Genomic DNA, 20,726 nt, shown 5'->3' with positions numbered 1-20,726 from the left:
AATGCTGTAGTTCTTTGATAGGGGCACGAGATAGTACTATGAGAACATACAGTAGGGAGTACCTTACTCTGGTTTGGAGGAGGAGTTCGGGGTATTCAGAGGAGTCAGGGCTGAGTCAGGGTATGAGGAGGAGAATGAAAGGTCAGGAAGGTATTTACAGAAGAGATAACTTTTGAATCAAATCCTTAAAGATGGTTTGTCAAACAAAAGAGGGTGTTTGACTCAGAAGGAATTATGTGTGTATTAGTATTGCATTCAGCCATTTGCCACAGAAAACCTAACAGTGATGCAAGGGGTCTATTTATCTCACCTAAAAAGGAGTCTAGATGACAGTGCAGCAGCTCGAGAATATCATCACATCACATAAATACCATGTACCTTTCATCCTCATAATGGCAAATTGGTCAATGCACCTCCAGCTTCATATCCATGTTGTAGAAAAGAGTAGGGTGAAGCAAGAAGGGGCAGTGCCTGTATCAGGAAAACAGACACTTTCTCAGAAAACCCTGGCATACTTCTTACATTTATGTGAGTTGGCCACTGTGTGGCTGTCGTGTTGCTGTCTAAAACCACTGGTGAGAAAGGAGGACAGAATGGATATTAGGGAGGAGAGGAGAAATGTCTGCATAATGTGTCATCAAGAGGGATGTCACACGGGAGCATGTTGCAAGTACGAGGGCTGCAAATAAAGAGCAATAGAGATTTATTATTTTTTTTTAAAGATTATATTTATTTGAGAGAGCAAGAGCCAGAGAGCACGAGCAAAGGGTGGGGAGTGAGAGAGCATGAGTGGGGTGAAGGGCAGAGGGAGAAGCAGGCTCCCCGCTGAGCAGGGAGCCCAGTGTTGATGCTGGGTTTGATTCCGGGACTCCCGGGGACTCCGGGATCATGACCTGAGCCAAAGGCAGACACTTAACTGACTGAGCCACCCAGGCACCCCAGCAATAGAGATTTAAGTTGTTAGAGGTACAGGGCTTCCTACATCTGTAAATCTCTGGATATCTCTCAGTCTCAGGCCAGACTCTAGGATAGAAAGGTAGTTGACAATGTGAACTTCAAAAGTGGACAGACCTCATTAGCTGTCTGAGTTTGCACAAATTACTTAAATTTTATGAGCCTCAGTTTCCTTATCTGCAAGATGGAGATAAGAGCCATATCTACTTCATTGAATGATATGATCTATATCAAGTATTTGGCACAGTGCCTTGCACATAGTAAGTTCTCAGTAACTATTAGCTATTATTATTATTTGTTATTATTGTAAATCAGCTCCTACCTACACACACACACACACACACACATGCACACACAAGACCCCTCCTCCTATGGACCTGTGGGTTGTCCTTCTACTGTTATATTTTTTCTTCTCTTTCTAGACCAAATATAAAATGTAATATGGTCTTTTAGCATCTTCTCTGAGCCTGAATTGGATCTTCTAAGAACTGTCATTCTGTTAGGGTAACCTGCATCCTCGTGTCATCCCTTTCTAACATATGCCCTCTCCACACAGTGCATATTAAGGAGGGACCCAGAGTGTCAAGGGTGCCTGTGAATAGACCACCATGGAGAAGGGCATATGTGATCATCCTTGAGCAGGTGCACAGAACCAGCACACACGTACCCATGCAAGCCTGTTTCCTCCTCTGGAGAAGACTGAAATGGGCTGTACTGTATTTGCTGATGTATATTTTCCTCATGTGGAATCTATTATATTGATATATTCTTTCAGATTAGTGGAACATTTCAAGTAAATATTCCACCAGTTTTGCTTGGATATGCTTGGAGTAAGACTTATGTGTCTCCTAAAGAAGAGTATAATGGGCAGAATTTAAAAGAATGTACCTTCTTAAATATTTTTGCTACCATTGAACCTCAGATATCACATGTCACCTGTAATCCAGAACTAGACAAGGTAGGTTTTACATTGAATTGTTTTACGTGTACTACTAAAGAAGTATAAACTCTTTTAAAAACTAGTAATAATTTCAAAGCTGGTAAAAATGAACATTGGTTCTTGATATTTTCCTGTGGGAACAACATGGTACCATGTCAAAATATTTTGAACTTTATTCTAGTTTTCAGATCAAACAGATGTTTTGGAGAGAGCACTGATTTTTAACAAAACTTGTAAGGCAATGTTTCCCAACCGAAGAATCACAACTACTGTCTTTAATGGTGAAGGGTTACAGATCTTAGTAACCAGATACATCAAGGCACTAAATCCACCTCAGCAATTCCTGGATATGTTTCTTCATGATCCTAACGCAACACTTGTAAGATATGTATTTTAGTAGCTTTATTGATGTATAATTCACATTGCATAGAATTCACCCACATAAGGTGTAAAATTCAATGGTTTTTAGTATATTCACAGCGTCGTGCAGCCATCATCATAGTAAATTTTAGAATATTTTTGTCAATCTTAATTTATATTTATTTTGTTTACTTTTTTATATTAACTTTGAGCATAACTTTCTTACTAAAAATTGTTTTGCTTTCAAAGACAGCTTCCTGAGAGAGAAACCTTCTGTGTTGCAGTATGTCCTCCAGAGCCCCAGATGGGGGTAGAATATTTCTTCTAGATTCCTTTCATTTCTGCCCCCTTGGACTAGAGTCACAGTGGCTACACCGGTTCATGTGACCGCACTGGCTTTGTAACATTTCTACCAAACTTTGAAAAATTCCTTTGACTTCCAGGCAAAATTAAAAGTTACATTTCTAAAGGGATTTTGTCCTTCTCAGGATAGCTTTTCACTGTATGTGAGAATGAAGAAATTATGTTATATTTTTCTTTGTAAACTGCCAACATAACACCTCCCACTCCATCCCTATGTGACTTTTTCTTTATGCTTATCTATTTACCAGCTGACAAGAGAGACATATGTTCAAAATTGAACTTCATATAAAATGAAGATTTATTCACTATGGACTCAAAACCTCCTTCTACTCTGAGAAAGGAAAATATGAAATCAGAAATTTAAGTCTCCTCTTTGAGAAAAAAATTAGCTTTACTTAAAGGGCATCCGTGAACAATGGTTTATATCTTTTGTTCATTCAGGTTTGATTGAGTCAGTTAGCTTACTTCAGAATATTTATATTATTTGTCTACTATAAAGCTCCCTTAGCTGGACTCTTTAGGATAAAATCAAAAGTCCTAATTTAGGTTGTCTCTGGCTACACACTCTACCTTTCCATCACAAGTTTCTTCCCATCTGTTTCCTATTACCCGAAGTCCAAGGAGTTAATGATGCTCTAGATATATTTCAAAGACAATCTCTGTCTTTTTAAAAAATATATAACTCTTAGCAACTTTGCTTATGAAGGACTATGAACCATGTTTAATTAATTGCATGAGGTCAGAAACGTGACCAATGTAGGAGGTCACTAGTGTGTAAGTGATGGCTATTATAAATCAGTGAAAATGTCAGTAAACTTTCTGTGTGGACTCATTACTTGTATCCCTTTCTCCTTTCCTACTTTAGTCTGAGCCCTTGTCTCCAGCACCATTTTCCTGCTCCAACAGCTTGTAACAAGCTTGTATTAAGAATAATTCTGATCGATTTGGAAAAAGCAAATAAAACTTTTGCTATTCAATATCTTTCTAAAAAATTCTTAACAGTTGTAATTTAAGGTATATAACATATATCATGTTTAAAACTTTAATAATTTATTACAGTGAAGTGTAATGGTTAATAGGCATTCTCTGGAGTCAGGCTAACTTGGGCTTATTCCCAGAGACTCCATACATTGTGTTAGCTCTGTGATCCTGGGCAAGTTATCTTAGCATTCTATACTTGTTTCCTCTTATGTAAAACAAAAGTAATAATAGTATGTATTTGATGGGCTTGTGGGATGCACTAAATGTGATGATATTGCATGTAAAACACTGTGCTTGGTGATGGGCATGTAGTATGCACTTAATGTTAGTTTATATTATTCTAGGACCTCATTGCTCGCTTTGTATCTTTGATTCCTATTGTGCCTGATATTCTGGATGAAAATGATGGTTTTGACATATGGATGACATCAGAGGTAACGAATTATGTTTTATTTATTTATTTGAGAGAGAGTGTGTGCATGCATGAGTGGGGGGTGGGCAGAGGGTGAGAATTTCAAGCCAACTCCCCACTAAGCACAGAGCCCTGCATGGGGCTAGATCTCACAACCCATAAGATCAAGACCTGAGTGAAAACCAAGAGTCGGACCTTAACCAACTGAGCCACTCAAGCGCCCCCATTATGTTTTATAATTAAAATATATAGTATTTCTTACCTTTCTCCTAAAGAAACATTTATGCACTTATGAAATACTTTGTCTTGTGAAATTTGAAAGCATTTGATAATACATTGTTTTCAGCTCTATAACAATCCATAGAAATAATTCTTAAAGAGGAACAACCTTATTCAACATTATAAGTGGTAGGTAGCTCATGAATATTTTAATTCGATGGGAATCCCAGGAGTACAATATTATGACATCCTCCAGGGAGAAATATGGCTTGTCACTATGGAGCTGGACAGATGCTGCGTCTAGGACAAATACCACCACTTCTCAGAAGCTTTGCCCAGCCTCCCCACATCTGAATGAAGAGCTTACACAGCAATGCTCTTCCTTAGCACTTGGATTAAAGTTCTCTTTAGATTGGTTGCCAACTAGAATACAAGCCCCATGTAATATTTGAGACATATTTATACTAAACATTTGTTTATCTGAAGTGCAGATTTATTTAGTCATCTACTTTTCCCCCCAAATCTGGCAACCCTAATTAGAGCAGTTTTTTCATTTCACCCTAAATTATATTTAGTTGCTTATATATTGACCCTACACCCACACTCTGTACATATATATCCCAAGTTTAACCTCTGAATGAAGTAGACTTGATTATTTATTTTTTTATATTTTTATGTAAATTTAGCAAGCATTCAATAAATACTATTAACTGAAAATTACTAGTATGACAGGAGCCTAAGAGAGGGACACTTTCCATCTGGAACCAATGGTCCTGGCACTTAATCTGGAATGTTTTAGAGGCTAGAGTTGAGCTGAAACGGATTTAGGGGGCACAGGGCTAACTTAATTAGTCAGCTACCCTGTCTTCTTCTGCAAAGGGAAACACAAGCATGTGGTTCTAGTGATTCAGTGATTCAAATCTAGTAGAACTCAAAGAGTTGTCATTAACTTTAGACTCTTTGACCTAATCAGAATATGTTCATGGGTATTATGATCCCACAGAACATTGAAAGAGCCTCTAAAATATCTAAAAAATAACCAGGTATATACTAGTACCCCTGAGTCTCCCCCCACCCCGCTCTTCCAGTTGAAGAAGTTTCAATCATCTTCCTGATTGGGCTTAAACTCCATCTTCTTCCTCTCTTTGAGTTGAGAGCACTATATTGGTATTGGACAGAGTGAAGCTCCATTGACCAAAGGATCCTTTCCTCTAAAAACTCTATGTGATTTCCTATCAGATGAGGTTTCTTAAAATATCAGTCTGTCTGTCCCTGTTTTCCAAGGGCAGTTTAATATTTGTCCTAAGCAGAAATATCCTATTTTTGGATGATGAACTATTTGGTCACTTACACAGTATCCACATTAATTGTCCCATAGTAAGGGTGACCCCTATATTCCAAGTTAGTGTTCTTCCCAGTGTTTTCTCAGGCACAGGTATCGGAGCTTTGAACCTGGAGGGAACAGGGAGGCTCTAAATCTGTTGGCTGCTTATATTACTCAACTTTCTCTTCTGTTTTCTTTTGGCCTTTTTGCTTTTGCTTTGCCTTAGCGCTGCATCAGTTTGGCTACTGGAAATAAGGAAGAGCATGCCATACTACTCTGTAATTTCTTTCTGTATTTTGGAAAGAAAGCTTTGGTCCTCCTGGGGACCTCAATGTTGGAAGTAAGTGCTGGAGTTAATACTTAAATAGTGTAAACAAAACTAATCAGCCTTCAGCTGCAAGTTTAAAAGACACCAAACCCAGTTTTCTGCCTTTTCACAAGCTAATTCGGGAATTTCATGTGCAACCAGTTATTTAGTTAAGAGGATACTGTTGGCTCATCAAAATGACCACAATGTAAAGAAAGGCTTTCCTTCACTTTTCTTTGTAAAGCTGTCCTAATAATAGTGCTACTTCATGGGGTTACTAAGATATTAAATTACACAGTGAATATGTGACACTGAGAACGGCACCTTGGTTCATAGTAAATACTCAAAATGGTGGTTATGGTGGTAGTGGTGGTGGTGATGTAATAATAGTCATAGCAGTAGTCGTAGTGGTTGTTAACTATCAACCACCATCATCTTTATAACTTTCTAATAATGGAGTTAAAGATCCTTAAGAAATACTTCTCCCTATTCTTCCTTCCTCAGTTTTTAGTCATACAAGATGTGGGTCTGAAATTTGTGTTTACCTACCTGAAATTTTTACAACTTAAATATGCTCCTGCATTCATACCTCCAGAAAGCTATCGTCTTTTGGATTGTTTCTATTTCTACCATGAATATCTTGATAAGGGTCAAGATTTCCAGTCCGGTTTTAGGCTTTGTGTTATGATCACTTATTTCTCTATATTTCCTTGGCATGGCTTATTATTTTTGCCACATTTGCAAGCTAAAAGCCAGTGTTAGTTAATCTCCCCCCTTGCCATCCCCCTGTGTAGTTTTAAGTGCCACTAGATGGCAGTAAACAGTCGACAACATTTCAACAACCGGTTGCTTTTGCGCCTGTGAGTCAACACCATGGGTGGCACCTCAGCTGTGTTTCACCTCAGCTCTGTGGTTGAGGTGAGGCCTCCTCTTTGTTGTAAAGAAGATGAGCACAGTGATAAAGAACAAGAGCCTTGGAGAGACCAGGCTACACGGCCCAGTGTTAAGAATTTGTGTTTGGGAGTCAGTCAAAGAGGGGTTTAAAACCCAGCAATGCCGTTTACTAACTGTGTGATCTTAGCTTGTTTACTTCTCTGAGCTTCAGTTATCCTCTCCCTAAACAGAACTAATGCCATTTACTGTTATGCTAGACAAGCCCCTCAACCTCTGACTCTATCTGGAAGATGGGCATAATGATCACTCCATCTCAAAGAATTTGAAGTGAATGCAAGTGAAAAAATTTCGTGTGAATGTTGAGCACGATACCTGGTGCACATAAATTCCCAATAAATGTTCAATAGTCTTTATTATTATTACCTGAAATTGTTATTCTTTTCTAAGAAAACTTTGAACTTAAAAAGGTATGTTCAGAACAGAATAGTAACATAATGACTACTTTTATTCCTCAGATGGCTTCCTATATACTTTCTCTCTAGCCTCTAACTTCAGATTTTGTTCTCAAAATTAACTTAATGGCTTTTTAACTTCATTTGGCTTTTTCAGAGCCTTAGGCAAGTGTCCATTTCCTAACTCTGCGTGGTGTTTCCCTTCAGTCCCCAAGTATATTCCACTCAAAGCAGGGCTAATCCCTGTAGTGCCTTTGTGTGAATTAGGCCAAAGTATCCCTACCTCAAAACATTTCAGTGCTAGCTGTTGTCATAGTATACGGATTTTTCTAGAACAACATGTTTTACTGCTGCGGGGGTACACCCTACAGGGCTGTACATGGCAGTACCAGCTCAAAATTTCTCTTATTTGAATCTTCATGCTAGCCTGGGCCTGAGGATTTCTGGAGCTTTGGCTTTTTTGCTTTTCAAAAAGACTTCGAAGACCCTAAAAAAGCCTTTTAGAAATCAAAGATACCACATACTTACATTATAATTTCCACATACAAAAATGAGTTAAATCAACCACCCACCAAACATGACTTTAACTCTTTTTCCTCATATAGGGACAAGTGGCTTATGTATTAACTCAAGAAATTGATGAATATTTGCTTTGGAATCCATTAACTGGGCAATGTCATAAGCAGTTTGACCCATTTTGTCCCTTACAAAGTGTAGACTGTTTGTTTGATGATGGAAATGTAAGTATATGGCGAGGGTGGGGGGTGCGGAATCTTTATTTTGAGTTATCGCCTGAAGAGTCAAACAGTGGACCTCTACCCTTGCTCTACATTAGAATTGTGTGGAAAACTCTGAGGAGACTACAGATGTTCAGTTAGAATCCCTGAGATATAGAGCCAGGGAAATCTTTTATCCATAAAGTTTCTCAGGTGATTCTGTAGCGCCTCCAAGACTGAGCACCAGTAATCAGTCTAATGTTTACATACCCCTAGAATCGCTTTACTTCCTACCTCAGAACCTCCTTTGGCTTCTCCCACTTCATTTGGTAGTAGGACTGTAAAATTTTGCTCCATCCTAACCAGGTAGGGCCTTTGTGCTCCCATGTGCCTATACTGATTTTATGTTTATGTTTTAATAGGTCTGGTTTAATATTCAACAAAACAATACACCGATGGCTGTACATTTTGACTATTCAAAGGAAAGTTTCTGGAAACAGTTGCTTCCAAAAAATTTCCAAGGGACAAAAGCACATACCATACAGGTAAATTATATTTTTCCAGGTGTGTCTGTATGAAAGTTCCCATTTGTTCTAATCTTTGCCAGTCATGCCATCTCTTGTTATGTTTATATAGCTGGTTGCATGTTGATTTACCTGGCAATATTAATAAAATCTAGTTTTCTTCGCCATCCAGCCTGAGTTTGGGCTAGTCTAACCATACTCCTCTGCTTGCAGAAAAGAAGAGTTGAGAAAAAGGTATCATCTTAAATGTGAATTTAGATTTTAAAGTAAAAATTTTTAAATATTTATTCTAAAACTGAAAATATAATGTTAAGATGGTGCGATAAGTTTACTTTGACCTAGCTCTTCTGTTCCACATCCGTGGCAATGGTAAAATATAAAAATTGAAAAATAGAAGGCTTATCTGGGCTCCAAACCATGATGATTGTCTCATGGAATAGAAACAGGACAGAAATACTAGCAGTGAGTAGGGCCGAACAGGCGACAGCAGCAAGGTCTGAAAATGGTTCATGAAATCCAGGGAACCAGAGTCAGTCCCACTTTTTGGAGTCAGGGGTTGTGATGGGGCTTCCTACTTCACTACTCTTGAAAGAAGATGGGGAAGGAAGGCTTGCAGACTCACTGCCTGGGGCATAAGAGGCAGGAGGAGGAAGCACCTCACACCTGAGGTCAAGAACAACCTAATGACCACAGATGGCTCAGCCTGTGGATCTGCAGTGGACTAGTGTCACTTTGTGAGAGCACCCCAAATTTCACTTCTGTGGCTGTTTCTGGATTGAGGGCCAAGGCACGGCAGGTGCAAGCAACGGCAAAATCCATAAACTAAGAGCTACGAGCTCAGAGAAAGTGAGAGAAAAAAAAAAGTAGAAAAACAGGCAGAAAACAGTTCATAGAAGCAGGAACTTGAATGCTCAATCTCACTCACAATCAGAGAAATAAAATTTAAAACAATAAAACACTACTTCACATGTATAAAATTGACAAAAGAAATTGTAAGTGTGATCATACCAAGTGTTGGCAAAGAAGCAGAGAAATGGTGGGAAGGTAAATTGCTATAAATACTTTGGAATGCATTATGATGATATCTGATAAAACTGAAGATGCTCAATCTTTGATCCACCAATTCAACTTCTAAGTATATACCATAAAGGAGCAAGCACAGGGAGACAAGTACAATAATGTTCATTATAGAATTGCTTGAAATAGCAAAAATAGATTAAAAAAAAAGGGGGGCACCTGGGTGGCTCAGTCATTAAGCGTCTGCCTTCAGCTCAGGTTATGATCCCAGGGTCCTGGGATCAAGCCCCGCATCGGGCTCCCTGCTCAGCGGGAAGCCTGCTTCTCCCTCTCCCACTCCCCCTGCTTGTGTTCCCTCTCTCGTTTTGTCTCTATGTCAAATAAATAAATAAAATATTTTTTAAAAAAAGGAAAGAACGAAACAATTCATCCACCAGAAAAAGAATACATGAGTTATGAAGTACTCATACTATGAAATCTTCTATATAGTAGTAAAAAAAAAAAACAATTTACACTAGTTCTCAACTTGGACTGTGTATCAATTACATCAGAATCTCTGAGGGTGGAACTCGCACACCTGTATTATTATTTAAAGCTCCCCGGGTGATTCCAACGTGCCGCCGAGGTTGAGAACGACTGATCTAGAGCCATGCACATCAACATGAATGAATATTAAAAAACTTTAAAAATTAAAATATTAAGCAAAACAAAGAATATGTGAAATGACACATAGAGTACAAAACCACTTGTATAATAAAAGTTTGAAAACTATGTGTTGTTTATATATATATAGACACATAGTGATAATGTAAAAGCATTCATAGGAATGATAAACACCAAATTTAGGTTAAAGGCTACCTTTGGAGACAAAAAACAGAATGAGATCAGGGAGCAACATACAAAGTACTTCAAGTCTGTCTGTAATGTTTTACTTCTTTTTAAAAAATCTAAAACAAATACAGAAGAATGCAGATATTAGATATAGCTAAGTGGTAGGTATGTTGAGTGGATGTTCATTACATTATTCTCAATGCTTGTCTGTGTATTTGAGGCATTTGACAATATCAAAAAGAATGCATGGCGGTTGCAGGGAAGGGATCAAACAGTACTAAACTGTATAAAGAATGTCCCTCGCCTTCAACATTTTTCCTCACTAAGAAATAACCACTCTTAGTAGTAACTTGTGCGTCCTTCTAAACATTCTCCACATATTGCAAGCATATATATATATTTTTATATTTCCTGTTTGTAAAGTCATTTTAAAGAAGGGGAAATGCGCTTATCTCTCTTGAGCAAGCACTTTCAGCATCCACAGGCCATGCCTTGCTTTTGCCCTCCCAAAGTTGTGACTGATGGATTGCTGCCTCCTAGGGAGGAGAACTGTACATATAGAGATGAGGTTTTATGTGTACTATTAATCAGTCTGTTAGGCGTTTAGTGAATGCGTCTCACATGCCTGCTGAGCCAGTGCCATGTCAGGCATCGGTTCCACAAGGAAAGACATGTCTCAGTAGTCCGGAGGCTTGTGTTCTCAAGGAGCAAAGAGAAGGAAGCCCTTGCAGGACAGAGTGGTAAATGTGATTACAGAAGAAATGAGTGTGCTTTGGGAGCACGCAGCTGGAGGACCTGAGGGAAAGGACAGTTTCTGGGCTTCCTGGGAAAACGGGATGAGGGGCAAAGGGAGGAAGGTGAGCAGGAGCCGGCTGAGGGGAAACTCAGGGTGGACAACCACGCAGCAGAGCGAGGATACAGCAGACGTGCGGGGCATGGAGGGATCTGGGGAGCAGCTGAAAGGCAGCTTGGCCGTGCCAGGGAGTGAGCAAGACAAGCTCAGAGGTGAGCAGAGTCCTGCTAAGGATGTGGCCCTGTGTCTCAGGGCAATCAGAAGCCAACAGCACTAAAGCAAGGCTGCCATGATCACAGCTGTAGTTTCTAAAAGCCACTCGCCTGAGCGCAGAAACAAAACCTTTTGCCAAGTTGAATCTATAAATATAAAACTCAGAATTGCGTTTGGCTTGTATCTCTACTGATTTCTTTCCTGTGGGTTAATGGCCCTCAATCTTCTGTCTTGCCACACACATCCCAAAATAAACTGCTATCTGTAGTGAACACTTCTGTATCGTGATCGCAGACACAAATTTAGGCGTCTAAGGTGAGTATGTGGGTATGCAGAGATGAAGTTAACAGGGAAATCCTCTTGAAGTTTTATAAAGATAGGAATTCCCGGAAAGAAAGGGGACTTTGCCAAAAAAGGAAAGTGGACAAATACCTTTATGAGGTATTTGTACTGAGTTAACATAACCCAGGCCTCTTTTTCGGGCCTGAAGGTGGCCTCAGGAATCCACAAGAGTTACCTGCTGGAGAGAGGGTGTGGGGGAGGGAGTGGAGGTGTTGGAGGGTTGCACAGTGGTTGGTGGCAGCAATAAAGGCATTCGGCTTACCTGTCCTGTCTGGGAGAGCTGGTGGCCCTGCAACATGACGCTGGAGTTCATAGTTCCCTTTCTGCAGTGCCTCCCATCTCCTGCCAGCAGCTGTTGTGGGGAAGCTCCCTGTGCCTGGGCCTGTCATCACATCTGTCCACGGCAGGCCCCAGAACCCTGGAGGGCTTGCTGAAACATGGAGTGCTCAGCCTTGCCCTCGGAGTTTCTGATTCAGTGGGTCCCATGTGGGGACTGAGAAGTTGTATCTCTAACAGGTTCCCAGGTGTGAGGTTGCTGGTCTGGGGTGGGGGTGGGGGGCACACTTCAGGAACCACTGGCTTAGATCACCACGTGACTGAATCTTCTGGATCACTCCTGAGATATTCTAGCACCTAGAGGTCTAAGAACTGTTGCCGTCTTTTTGCACAACCCTCCCTCCACTCGTGTCCCTGTCTCTACAGCTTTCTCTGTTTCTCAGTTCAGGAATGCCCAAAGTAAGAATGTCTAAACCCAGCCCCTCCTTCTTGTCCGCGTGAGCCCTGCGAGATAGGGCGGGGAGGGCTGGTTTGGGTGGTAGACTTAAGGAGTCCCCTCTCCTCTCAGCAAATCCCACAGGGCAGGGAAGGGAATATGGGGAACGTGGTAGAGCATTGCTCTCTGCTGTTTTTACAATGGCTTGGAGACAGGGGAAATTGAAATGGACCACACACACACACACGCGCGCACGCACGCACGCACGCAAATAAAAAGACCCAGCTCCTGCAAGCTGAAAGAAAAGGATACTCAAAGAAGGAAGATGATAAACCATGTTAAAGGAGTAGTAATAACAATAATACCTGATGTTATTGAACAATATGTGCCAGGCTCTGCGTGTATTACTTTATTTCAAAATCTTCACAAGACCCTAGGGAAGTCAGTACTATTATTGTCCCTCTTTTAAAGATGTGGTAACTGAGACTCAGGTTAAGTTACTTTAAGACCCCAGTTAATCAGTGGAAGAGACTAAAGCAGCTTGCCAAAGGCTATCTGGTCTCTTCGATAAATATGGCAAATGCTTGTTTGAATAAATGAGTGTGGGCAGCAGCTCTGTCTCATCTAGGAAAAATACCCTAATTCCTCATCCTGTGCTCTGGTAAAGTAGTACTAAAATCAAAGGAAGCACTGTGATCTGTGTTTTACCTTTGAGCCTCTGTAGTGGAGTGATTTTGCCACATGAAAGGGGTTTGGGTTCCCCTTGTTATAGTTCGCACTCCAGGGGTGATCGCAATGTAAAGGTTGTCTCCCTAGAATCTTTTTTGACTTTCAATTGTCTGTACATTTCAGCCTGAAGAAATTATTTATTGTGAGACTAATAAAAGCATGATAGAAGATCTAAAGAACAGGTATCACCTTTATTTGTATCTTACAATTACTACGTTTTCTCCCGAGTCTTTCAGTCCTCCTTCCACCTTTCAGCCCTCTAACCCAGTCTCTCAAAACACCTCTTCGATTCCTCAATAGAAGCAGGAAATGGAGTTTATAATAGTCTCTTCCACTGAGTCAGCTGTCTTTTGGTCTGTGCATCGAAAAGCAGCCCCTCTGCCATTCCAGAACACTCCTTAAAAAGACCATCGAAGTAAAAAAATGGTTGCCTCTGGAAACATTGTGAGGCTGCTGTTGGGAAGTTCTCAACACAGACACCTGTTGACGTTAGAGTAATAATAATAATGTGGTAGCTAATACTTCTTGAAAGGATATGAAGGTAAATGGCCCACCACTTGGAGTATGGAAGAAACATCCAAGTTGGGTGGTAACATCAATACTGTCCCACACCCACCGCTAGCACTCCCCCCTTCCCTTACACACACACACACACACACACACACACACACACACACACACACACGTGCCCTAAGGAATTATTCAGTCAAGCTGAACAAGTTTGTCAAAGTCACAAACTTTGCAGCAGGCCTTACTCCTACTCCAGATGTGTCAGAAGCTTCTAGATCTTACTGCCTTCAGTGACTCATTCTGACATAGTAGGCTGCCCCATAAGCTGCTACCAACCGATCAAAACAAAGCATGACAAAAATAATTTTGCTACTCTCTTCTCTCACTAGCACACAACTCCCACCTCGTAGTCCCTTCCTTTTTCCTCAATTCTTAACAAAAAAAAGGAAGAAATGGGGTAGAGAAATGATTCCCAGCTTCTGGTTTTTTATCAGAATCACTTCTAGAACTATTTAAAAATACAGATGTCAGGGTCCCAGACCAAGCCTGTTGAATCAGTATCTGGAGGTAAAATACGTTGATAAAGCCCTATTAGCGATTCTGATGCTTAGCCACTACTGAGACAGCAAACTCCAAACTGCTTGGTTACACCACAGACAGCCAAGAGGAGACTCCCAGTGGCTTTTTTTTTAGAGCACACACTGATTCTGTGCAGAGATGAGGCTTCCCAAGGGGGCCCCATCAATCCAACCTGCACTGTCCCTGGAACAGTCTACCAGCAGGCACTGCTCTAGGGGCTGAATATACAGGCACAAATCCCTGCCCTTACGGAGGGTACATTCTAGTAGGGGAACCTGATCATCATACTTATCAGTCTGTGCCTACTTCCTTCCAACTCTGCCTGCTGAATTAACTGATCTAATAAATCCATCCCTGCTAACATCACCCAGACCAGATATCTGAATTTTGGTAAATGCAGTTTCTTGGAAACAATGTTTTATGGCAGGGGGGGCCTGGAGAATGGGGATGTCAGTCCAGTGACCAGACAGTAGATGGTTGTCACATCACACCCAATAGGCAGCTGCCTACACACAGGTAACTGGAAAAGAGCTGTGCCCCTGAGATCTCATTGTTGGCTACCTCAGGAAGCTTCTTGCTTTCCCAAGCCAAGCAAGAGCTGCTTCTCCCCAACTTAATAATGTGAATGATGGCAGATAACCTTAGCCATAGAGGTCTGGTTCATCCTAAATAAAAAAAATATTCTCATACTTGAGCAAAGTGCCACAACTCTTACACATTTATTAAACAAATTGTAATTTGTCATAAACTAATCTTTGCATTCTTTCGTTAGGATTGAAAGGACTCTGAAATGTAAAATGATGGAATGGCGACCTAAACAGCCGACACGTTGGAATCGACAATGCACTTATATTTTGCGAAAAATCCTTCCTAAACTAGAACTTGGCACTGGAAGCTTTGTTTCATCTGAAGAAGAGAGTGAATTTGAAAGACTACTACAATTTTATTGGGTGTGTATATGATTTAGTGCATTAATAACATTTGTTTTATCTATTTTGTTCATTACTAGGTAATAGTAGCCTTAAATATCCCTGAAATGCTGTTATCTTGATCCTGGATGATAGATGATATGACATTAAAATACATTTATTTATAGACTAAGAAATTTCAGATATACTGAACAGCTATTACCATGACCACACTGCTTGACATTTTCTTGGAATCAGTCATATATTGTATGTTATATAAACCACAACCTCTGGAAAGAGATGACCAAAAGGAAATCACCTGCAACTGAGAAATTGAAAAATGATCCCTTGGTGGTAGTAATAGAATAGATTCCCTGTCCTTGGTTCTGGGCAAGAGGACTCCAGGCAAGCTTTAATATCTTTTATATGCAAAATACTCCAAATGTATGTACCCAGCCTGGACTTTTCTCCTGACCTCCTCTCTTATATATTTACCAACACATTTGACATCATCCTGGATGGTTAAAAGGCATCTCAAACTCAACAAGTTCATAACCAAACATGGGCATTTGGTATATTGCTAGGGCCCTCCTTCTTTTCCTCTACCTACCCCCAGCTTTGGATATCCTCTCACTGACTCTTCCCTATGAACTGGTCCGGTGGGTTTTTCAAAGCCCCAGCCTCCCAAAAGTGAGATTCTTTCCCCCTACTATCCCACAGGCTAGGAGATACCTCCTAGGGAAACCCTATGAGAGAAGAAAAGAAAGAATCTGTTGAGAGTTCAGTACTTAGGCTGTCAGGTGGGAGGAGCTGCAGGTGCTGTTTTTTCGTGAATAGGGAGGAAGCTCTTTTGCATTAAAAAAAAGAATTAGGGGTAAACAGATAGGCAAAGCAATATAAGCCAAGGTTTAAAGCTTAGAATTTCTTTGTAAAATTATCTATTTAATAACGCACAATCATAAACCTGAGCTGAATCCTGTGGCTTGGATTCAAACCCTGGTTCAATCACTCACTAGCTTTGACCAAGTAACCTAACTTCTCTGTACTTTCCACCCTACTGGGCGAGATAAACAGGGATAAAAATGGTTATCTGGTTTGTGGTTATGGTGAGGATTAACCACAGCACCCAGCACTCAGCAAGTGTTTAGCAAATGTTAATTATTATTTGTATTTTATGTGCCAAGCATTGTGTTAGGCACTGGGGTTATGACCATAAACAAGGCAGATACAATCTAGTGCATTCACAGAGACTATAGGCTAATGAAACAGACCAGAAAACATATAATTGCAATATATTTTATTAAGTAACATAGGAAAGGATAGCAACCTATTGCAACCACATGGGAAGGACACATGAACAGATTTAAGGATCAAGAAAAGCCTCCTGAAGTAAGAAATCTAAGGCTTGAAAGAGGTGTATGATTGTTGTCTGTGTATTATTAAATAGATGATTTTACGTAGGACCATGTACTATAATCCTTTAATCCCGTCACATGGTGGTCACTTAAGAAATATGAACTGAATCAGTGTTAAATAAATTCTCCCATAATGCTTACTTCAATACCTCATTTGTAGGACCAGGTAATTTTTTCATTGGCAGGTTGCTATTCTAGAAAGGGTGCAAGTATGTGGAGTGTTGAGTGTGCATGCTCTGGTTTCAGCTCTGGCTCTGCTCCTCTCTCTCTCTCGAAAGTGGGGATTATAGTAGAACCTACTTCATAAAGTTGTTTGAGGATTAAATATGTATGTGAAGCATTTAGTCCTGTTCCTAGGATATCATAAGCACCTATAAAATAACTTATTATTTTATGACTATCATTTTTTGAGGTTTTTGTAATATTTTTGCATACAGTGATTCCTGATTACCTACATAATTATAGCATGGGTTTACGCGTCATTCTGTCTTTTGTCTAGGTCACAGGATTTCCTATCCAGATGCCTTACACTGATTTACAGTCAATTATTGATGCTGTGTATCAAACTGGAATTCATTCTTCTGAATTTCCCCAGACAGAATTTGCTCTGGCTGTATACATTCACCCATACCCAAACAACGTATTGTCTGTGTGGGTCTATTTGGCTTCCTTAGCTCGACATCAGTGAAAAGGAAGAAGGGAAAAGGAAAAAAAAAAAAGTGCTATGGGCCCCTTGCCCAGAACAATCAAGACTTTTCTGGTACTTTAGGACTTTGCTACTTATCCTCAAGTTCAGTCAAGTATGAACCCAAGTTTTGGTTCTTTTATAGAGTTGGGCACCACGGAGACTCACTCCCTGAGCCTTTGAGAATGAGTGTAAATGACCTCCCCACTGGAGACCTCTTCAAGGAGAACACTTTGGGTAGTCTGGTGGCCTTGGGTCACTGTCTACAGTAGGTCTTATTATGGGAAAGAAGTGATTCTGGCCCCTCCCTCTGAAGCCAGTATTACTCAGGCTGTAGGCCTCCACACCACCTCCGTCACATCACCTGGGGAGGCTTGTTGAAAATGCAGACTCCTACATCCTGCCTAAGACCTACTGAATCGGAACCTCTGGGAGTGAAGCTCCAGAACCCACGTTATTGTAAACAAGACCCCCAGATCATTCTGATGACCTGTTAAGAGTGAGAACCCTGCCTTACAGAATGAGAACCCTGCCTTACAGAATGTTGTCATTACCAGTGTGAGCTTGGCACGTTTGATGCTGGTTCTGATGCCATTCCAGGTGGAAGGTATTCCAGTACGAACATGAGGTCATAGCCTCTCATAAGATAAAAGATTATTGCACTAGTGAAGTCAAAGGAAAATCTGCCATGTTGGGCTGAGGGCTGAGGCCAGCTTCTGGGGGCTTCCTAAAAGTTTTCACTTGGGATGCTACTGACCTGAAGTTCTTCCAGCTCCAACTATTTGGAAGGGTCTCCCAAGAAGCTCTGTTTGATATGCTTTCCTGATTCTGTGAGAAAGGGAAAAATGGTCTTACCAAATCTCAAGGCTCCTTTTTCCCTTAGTGAACAGCCTGCCATCCTGCCTCTGGCAGTTTTCTGCTGCTTTCCTTTCCCCGTGGAGGGGGCGCCAAGGAGGCCCATCTAGATCCTAGGAGCCTTGAGAGAGAGAGTGGACGGGGACCTGTGTCAGAAACGCTACACTTTCTTCTCTTTAATTATTCTGTGCTTCACAGAAAAAAATATACACTTTACTTAAATGTTACAGAACAACTTATTTTAGAAAAACCAAAGGATATAGACTTCCAAAGGTTGATGAGAGCACTTTTATAGGAGGTAAAAACAGGAGAAAGAAAATTGACCTCTCCCAGTGCAGGAATGCGGGATCTTCTTGGGTCACTCTCACAAGTAGAGACCCCAGGTTCATCTCTGGGGAATCCTCAATCTGAATTCTCTCCTGCAATGCGCCTTCATGGGCTGATGCCAGAGAAGACCTCATTTATTTTCAGTGATGTTTGTCTTGGACCAAACTTGAGATTACTAGGAGAGTAAAATAGTAGGGATGTGGGTGAAGAGAATGCTTTCTCTCCAAGGTTAAAACCTAATCGTGTGTGTTCTCTGGCATACATATGAAGATTAATTAGAATTTTTGTTCTTATTTGAATGTTTGTGTTTAAATGCTGTATGAAGTTTTGTTATTAACAAGTCTCCCACATTGATTGGGGTAGCACGAAATGATGTCAATGGAAAGACAAGGTTACCAAAAAAATACTGAACTCATGCAGTTCATTTCTGTGGCACCTTCAATATTTACATTACTATTTTGCTAGTTGTTTATGGTTTTGGAATTGATAGGCCACTCATGAGTAAGGGAGAAAGTGTTCTTGGGCAAGCATAGAGGACCCTTCTGTATCATATGCATTTTTTTTTACAGGTGTATGGATTTCTCAAATAAAATTTTTTCCTTAAAATTTTGAAACTGTAATGAACCATTTTTTTTATTTGTCTACTTTAAAAATACATGATTTTATTCTTAAGTTTTTAATTCCAATTAGTTAACATACAGTGTTATATTGTTAGTTTCAGGTGTACAATATAGTGATTCAGCAATTCCATCCATCACCCTGTGCTCATGAGAATACCCTCCTTAATCCCCATCACCTATTTAACCCATCCCCTCACTCACCTGCCCTCTGCTAACCATCAGTTTGTTCTCTATAGTTAAGAGTCTATTTCTTGGCTTCTCTCTCTCTCTCTCCCTCCCTCCCCTTTGTTAATTTGTCTTTTTCCTTAAATTCTACATATGAATGAAATCATATGGTATTTGTCTTTCTCTGACTTATTTCACTTGGCATTACACTAGCTCCATCCATGTTGTTGCAAATGACAAGATTTCATTCTTTTTTTATGGCTGTATAATAAATATTCCACTATATATATATATATACACACAGACACAGACACACACATACACACATATATATATACTACATCTTCCTTATCCATTCATCAAGCTGCTTCCATATCTTGGCTATTGTAAATAATGCTGCTATAAACATAGGGGTGCATGTATCCCTTTGAATTAGTATTTTTGTATTTTTTGGGTAAAAACCCAGTAGTGTGATTGCTGAATTGTAGGGTAGTTCTATTTTTAACTTAAAAATACATGATTTTAAATGTGACATCTAATTTTAAAGTTCTTTAAATCATTCCATAAATAATAATGGGGCATCCATTATGTACAAGACACGTCAGTATGTGCTAGAGTACAGCAGTGAAAAGACAAAGGTCCTGCCCCTGTGAAGCTTACATTCCTCAGGGGAAATGGACCATAAGCAAATAAACAATAACTGAGATCATTTCACTGTGTACTGAGTGCTATAAAGAAAATAAACAGGATGGCATGATAGAGAAGGACTTTGGTGGGGATAGAGGGTATAAGCAGAGTAGTTAAGGAAGTTGTCTCTAAAGAGACAATGTTAGAGCCAAGGTTTAGAAGATGATTTATCAACTAGAATTGCATTCAGTTGCAAGGAACAGAAACCTAATCATAGTGGCTTAACCAAAAGGGGTTACTTTTTCACATAACCGCCAAGTTTAGAGGAGGCAGTCCAAGTCTGATGCAGTGGATCTGTGATGTCATAGGTGTACTAGTCTTCATCCATCGTCTAAGGAGGCATCTCTAGGGAGGCTTCTGTCCACTAGCTCAGTGGTTCTCAAACTTCAGCATGCTTAAGACTCACCTGAACAGCTGTTGACACAGATTGCTGGGCCCTACACTCAGAGTTTCTGATTCAGTGGGTCTGGGGCGGGGCCCAGTGATTTGCATTATAACGAGCTCCCAGGTGATGCCTGGACTGCTGATCTGTGGACCACACCTTGAGAACCTTTGCTTTAGCCTCACATAACCGTTTCCATGGCAAGAAAATGCAGAAAGAGAAGGGGGAGGTAAAGGACGCAGCTGGTGCAGCTCTTTTAAAGAGCTTCCCAGGAGGCCATGCCTAGTAACTTCCACTTAGCTGCCATCGACCAGAATTGTATCACTCCTAGCTACAGGGCAAGCTGGGAGGTCAAGTATTGTAAATGAGGTTTTGCTGTCCCAATAAAATCAGTGCTCTATTGGTAAGGAGGAAGGTGAGGGTGGCTTATTGGGTAGGCACCTGTGGCTTCCACAGATGAGGGGAAGCCGGTAGTGCAAACCTACAGCAAAAGCCTAGCAGGCAGAGAAA

At 40.4% G+C, this 20,726-nt stretch overlaps 1 protein-coding gene across 6 annotated transcripts in view; it reads left to right on the top strand.

The window, feature by feature from the left end:
- CC2D2B (coiled-coil and C2 domain containing 2B) overlaps positions 1-18,920 on the top strand; it is a 103,339-nt gene extending 84,419 nt beyond the window's left edge. For all 6 annotated transcript variants that reach the window (XM_073904400.1, XM_073904401.1, XM_073904402.1 and 3 more), the window contains 9 exons: positions 1,730-1,912; positions 2,076-2,273; positions 3,943-4,032; positions 5,780-5,893; positions 7,812-7,946; positions 8,345-8,467; positions 13,207-13,265; positions 14,945-15,122; positions 16,995-18,920. In XM_073904400.1, the coding sequence (XP_073760501.1) occupies positions 1,730-1,912; positions 2,076-2,273; positions 3,943-4,032; positions 5,780-5,893; positions 7,812-7,946; positions 8,345-8,467; positions 13,207-13,265; positions 14,945-15,122; positions 16,995-17,183 (1,269 nt within the window). In that variant the 3' untranslated portion in view covers positions 17,184-18,920. The remainder of the gene's footprint in view (positions 1-1,729; positions 1,913-2,075; positions 2,274-3,942; positions 4,033-5,779; positions 5,894-7,811; positions 7,947-8,344; positions 8,468-13,206; positions 13,266-14,944; positions 15,123-16,994) is intronic.
- Positions 18,921-20,726: the final 1,806 nt, after the last annotated feature.

Source organism: Callorhinus ursinus, unplaced genomic scaffold (assembly GCF_003265705.2).
Source record: "Callorhinus ursinus isolate GAN/ISIS: 27379988/994484 unplaced genomic scaffold, GSC_fseal_2.0 scaffold20, whole genome shotgun sequence".
NCBI classification, from domain to species: domain Eukaryota; kingdom Metazoa; phylum Chordata; class Mammalia; order Carnivora; family Otariidae; genus Callorhinus; species Callorhinus ursinus.
The sequence above is the reverse complement of the archived record's forward strand: the minus strand, read 5'-3'. Positions and strand labels throughout refer to the sequence as shown.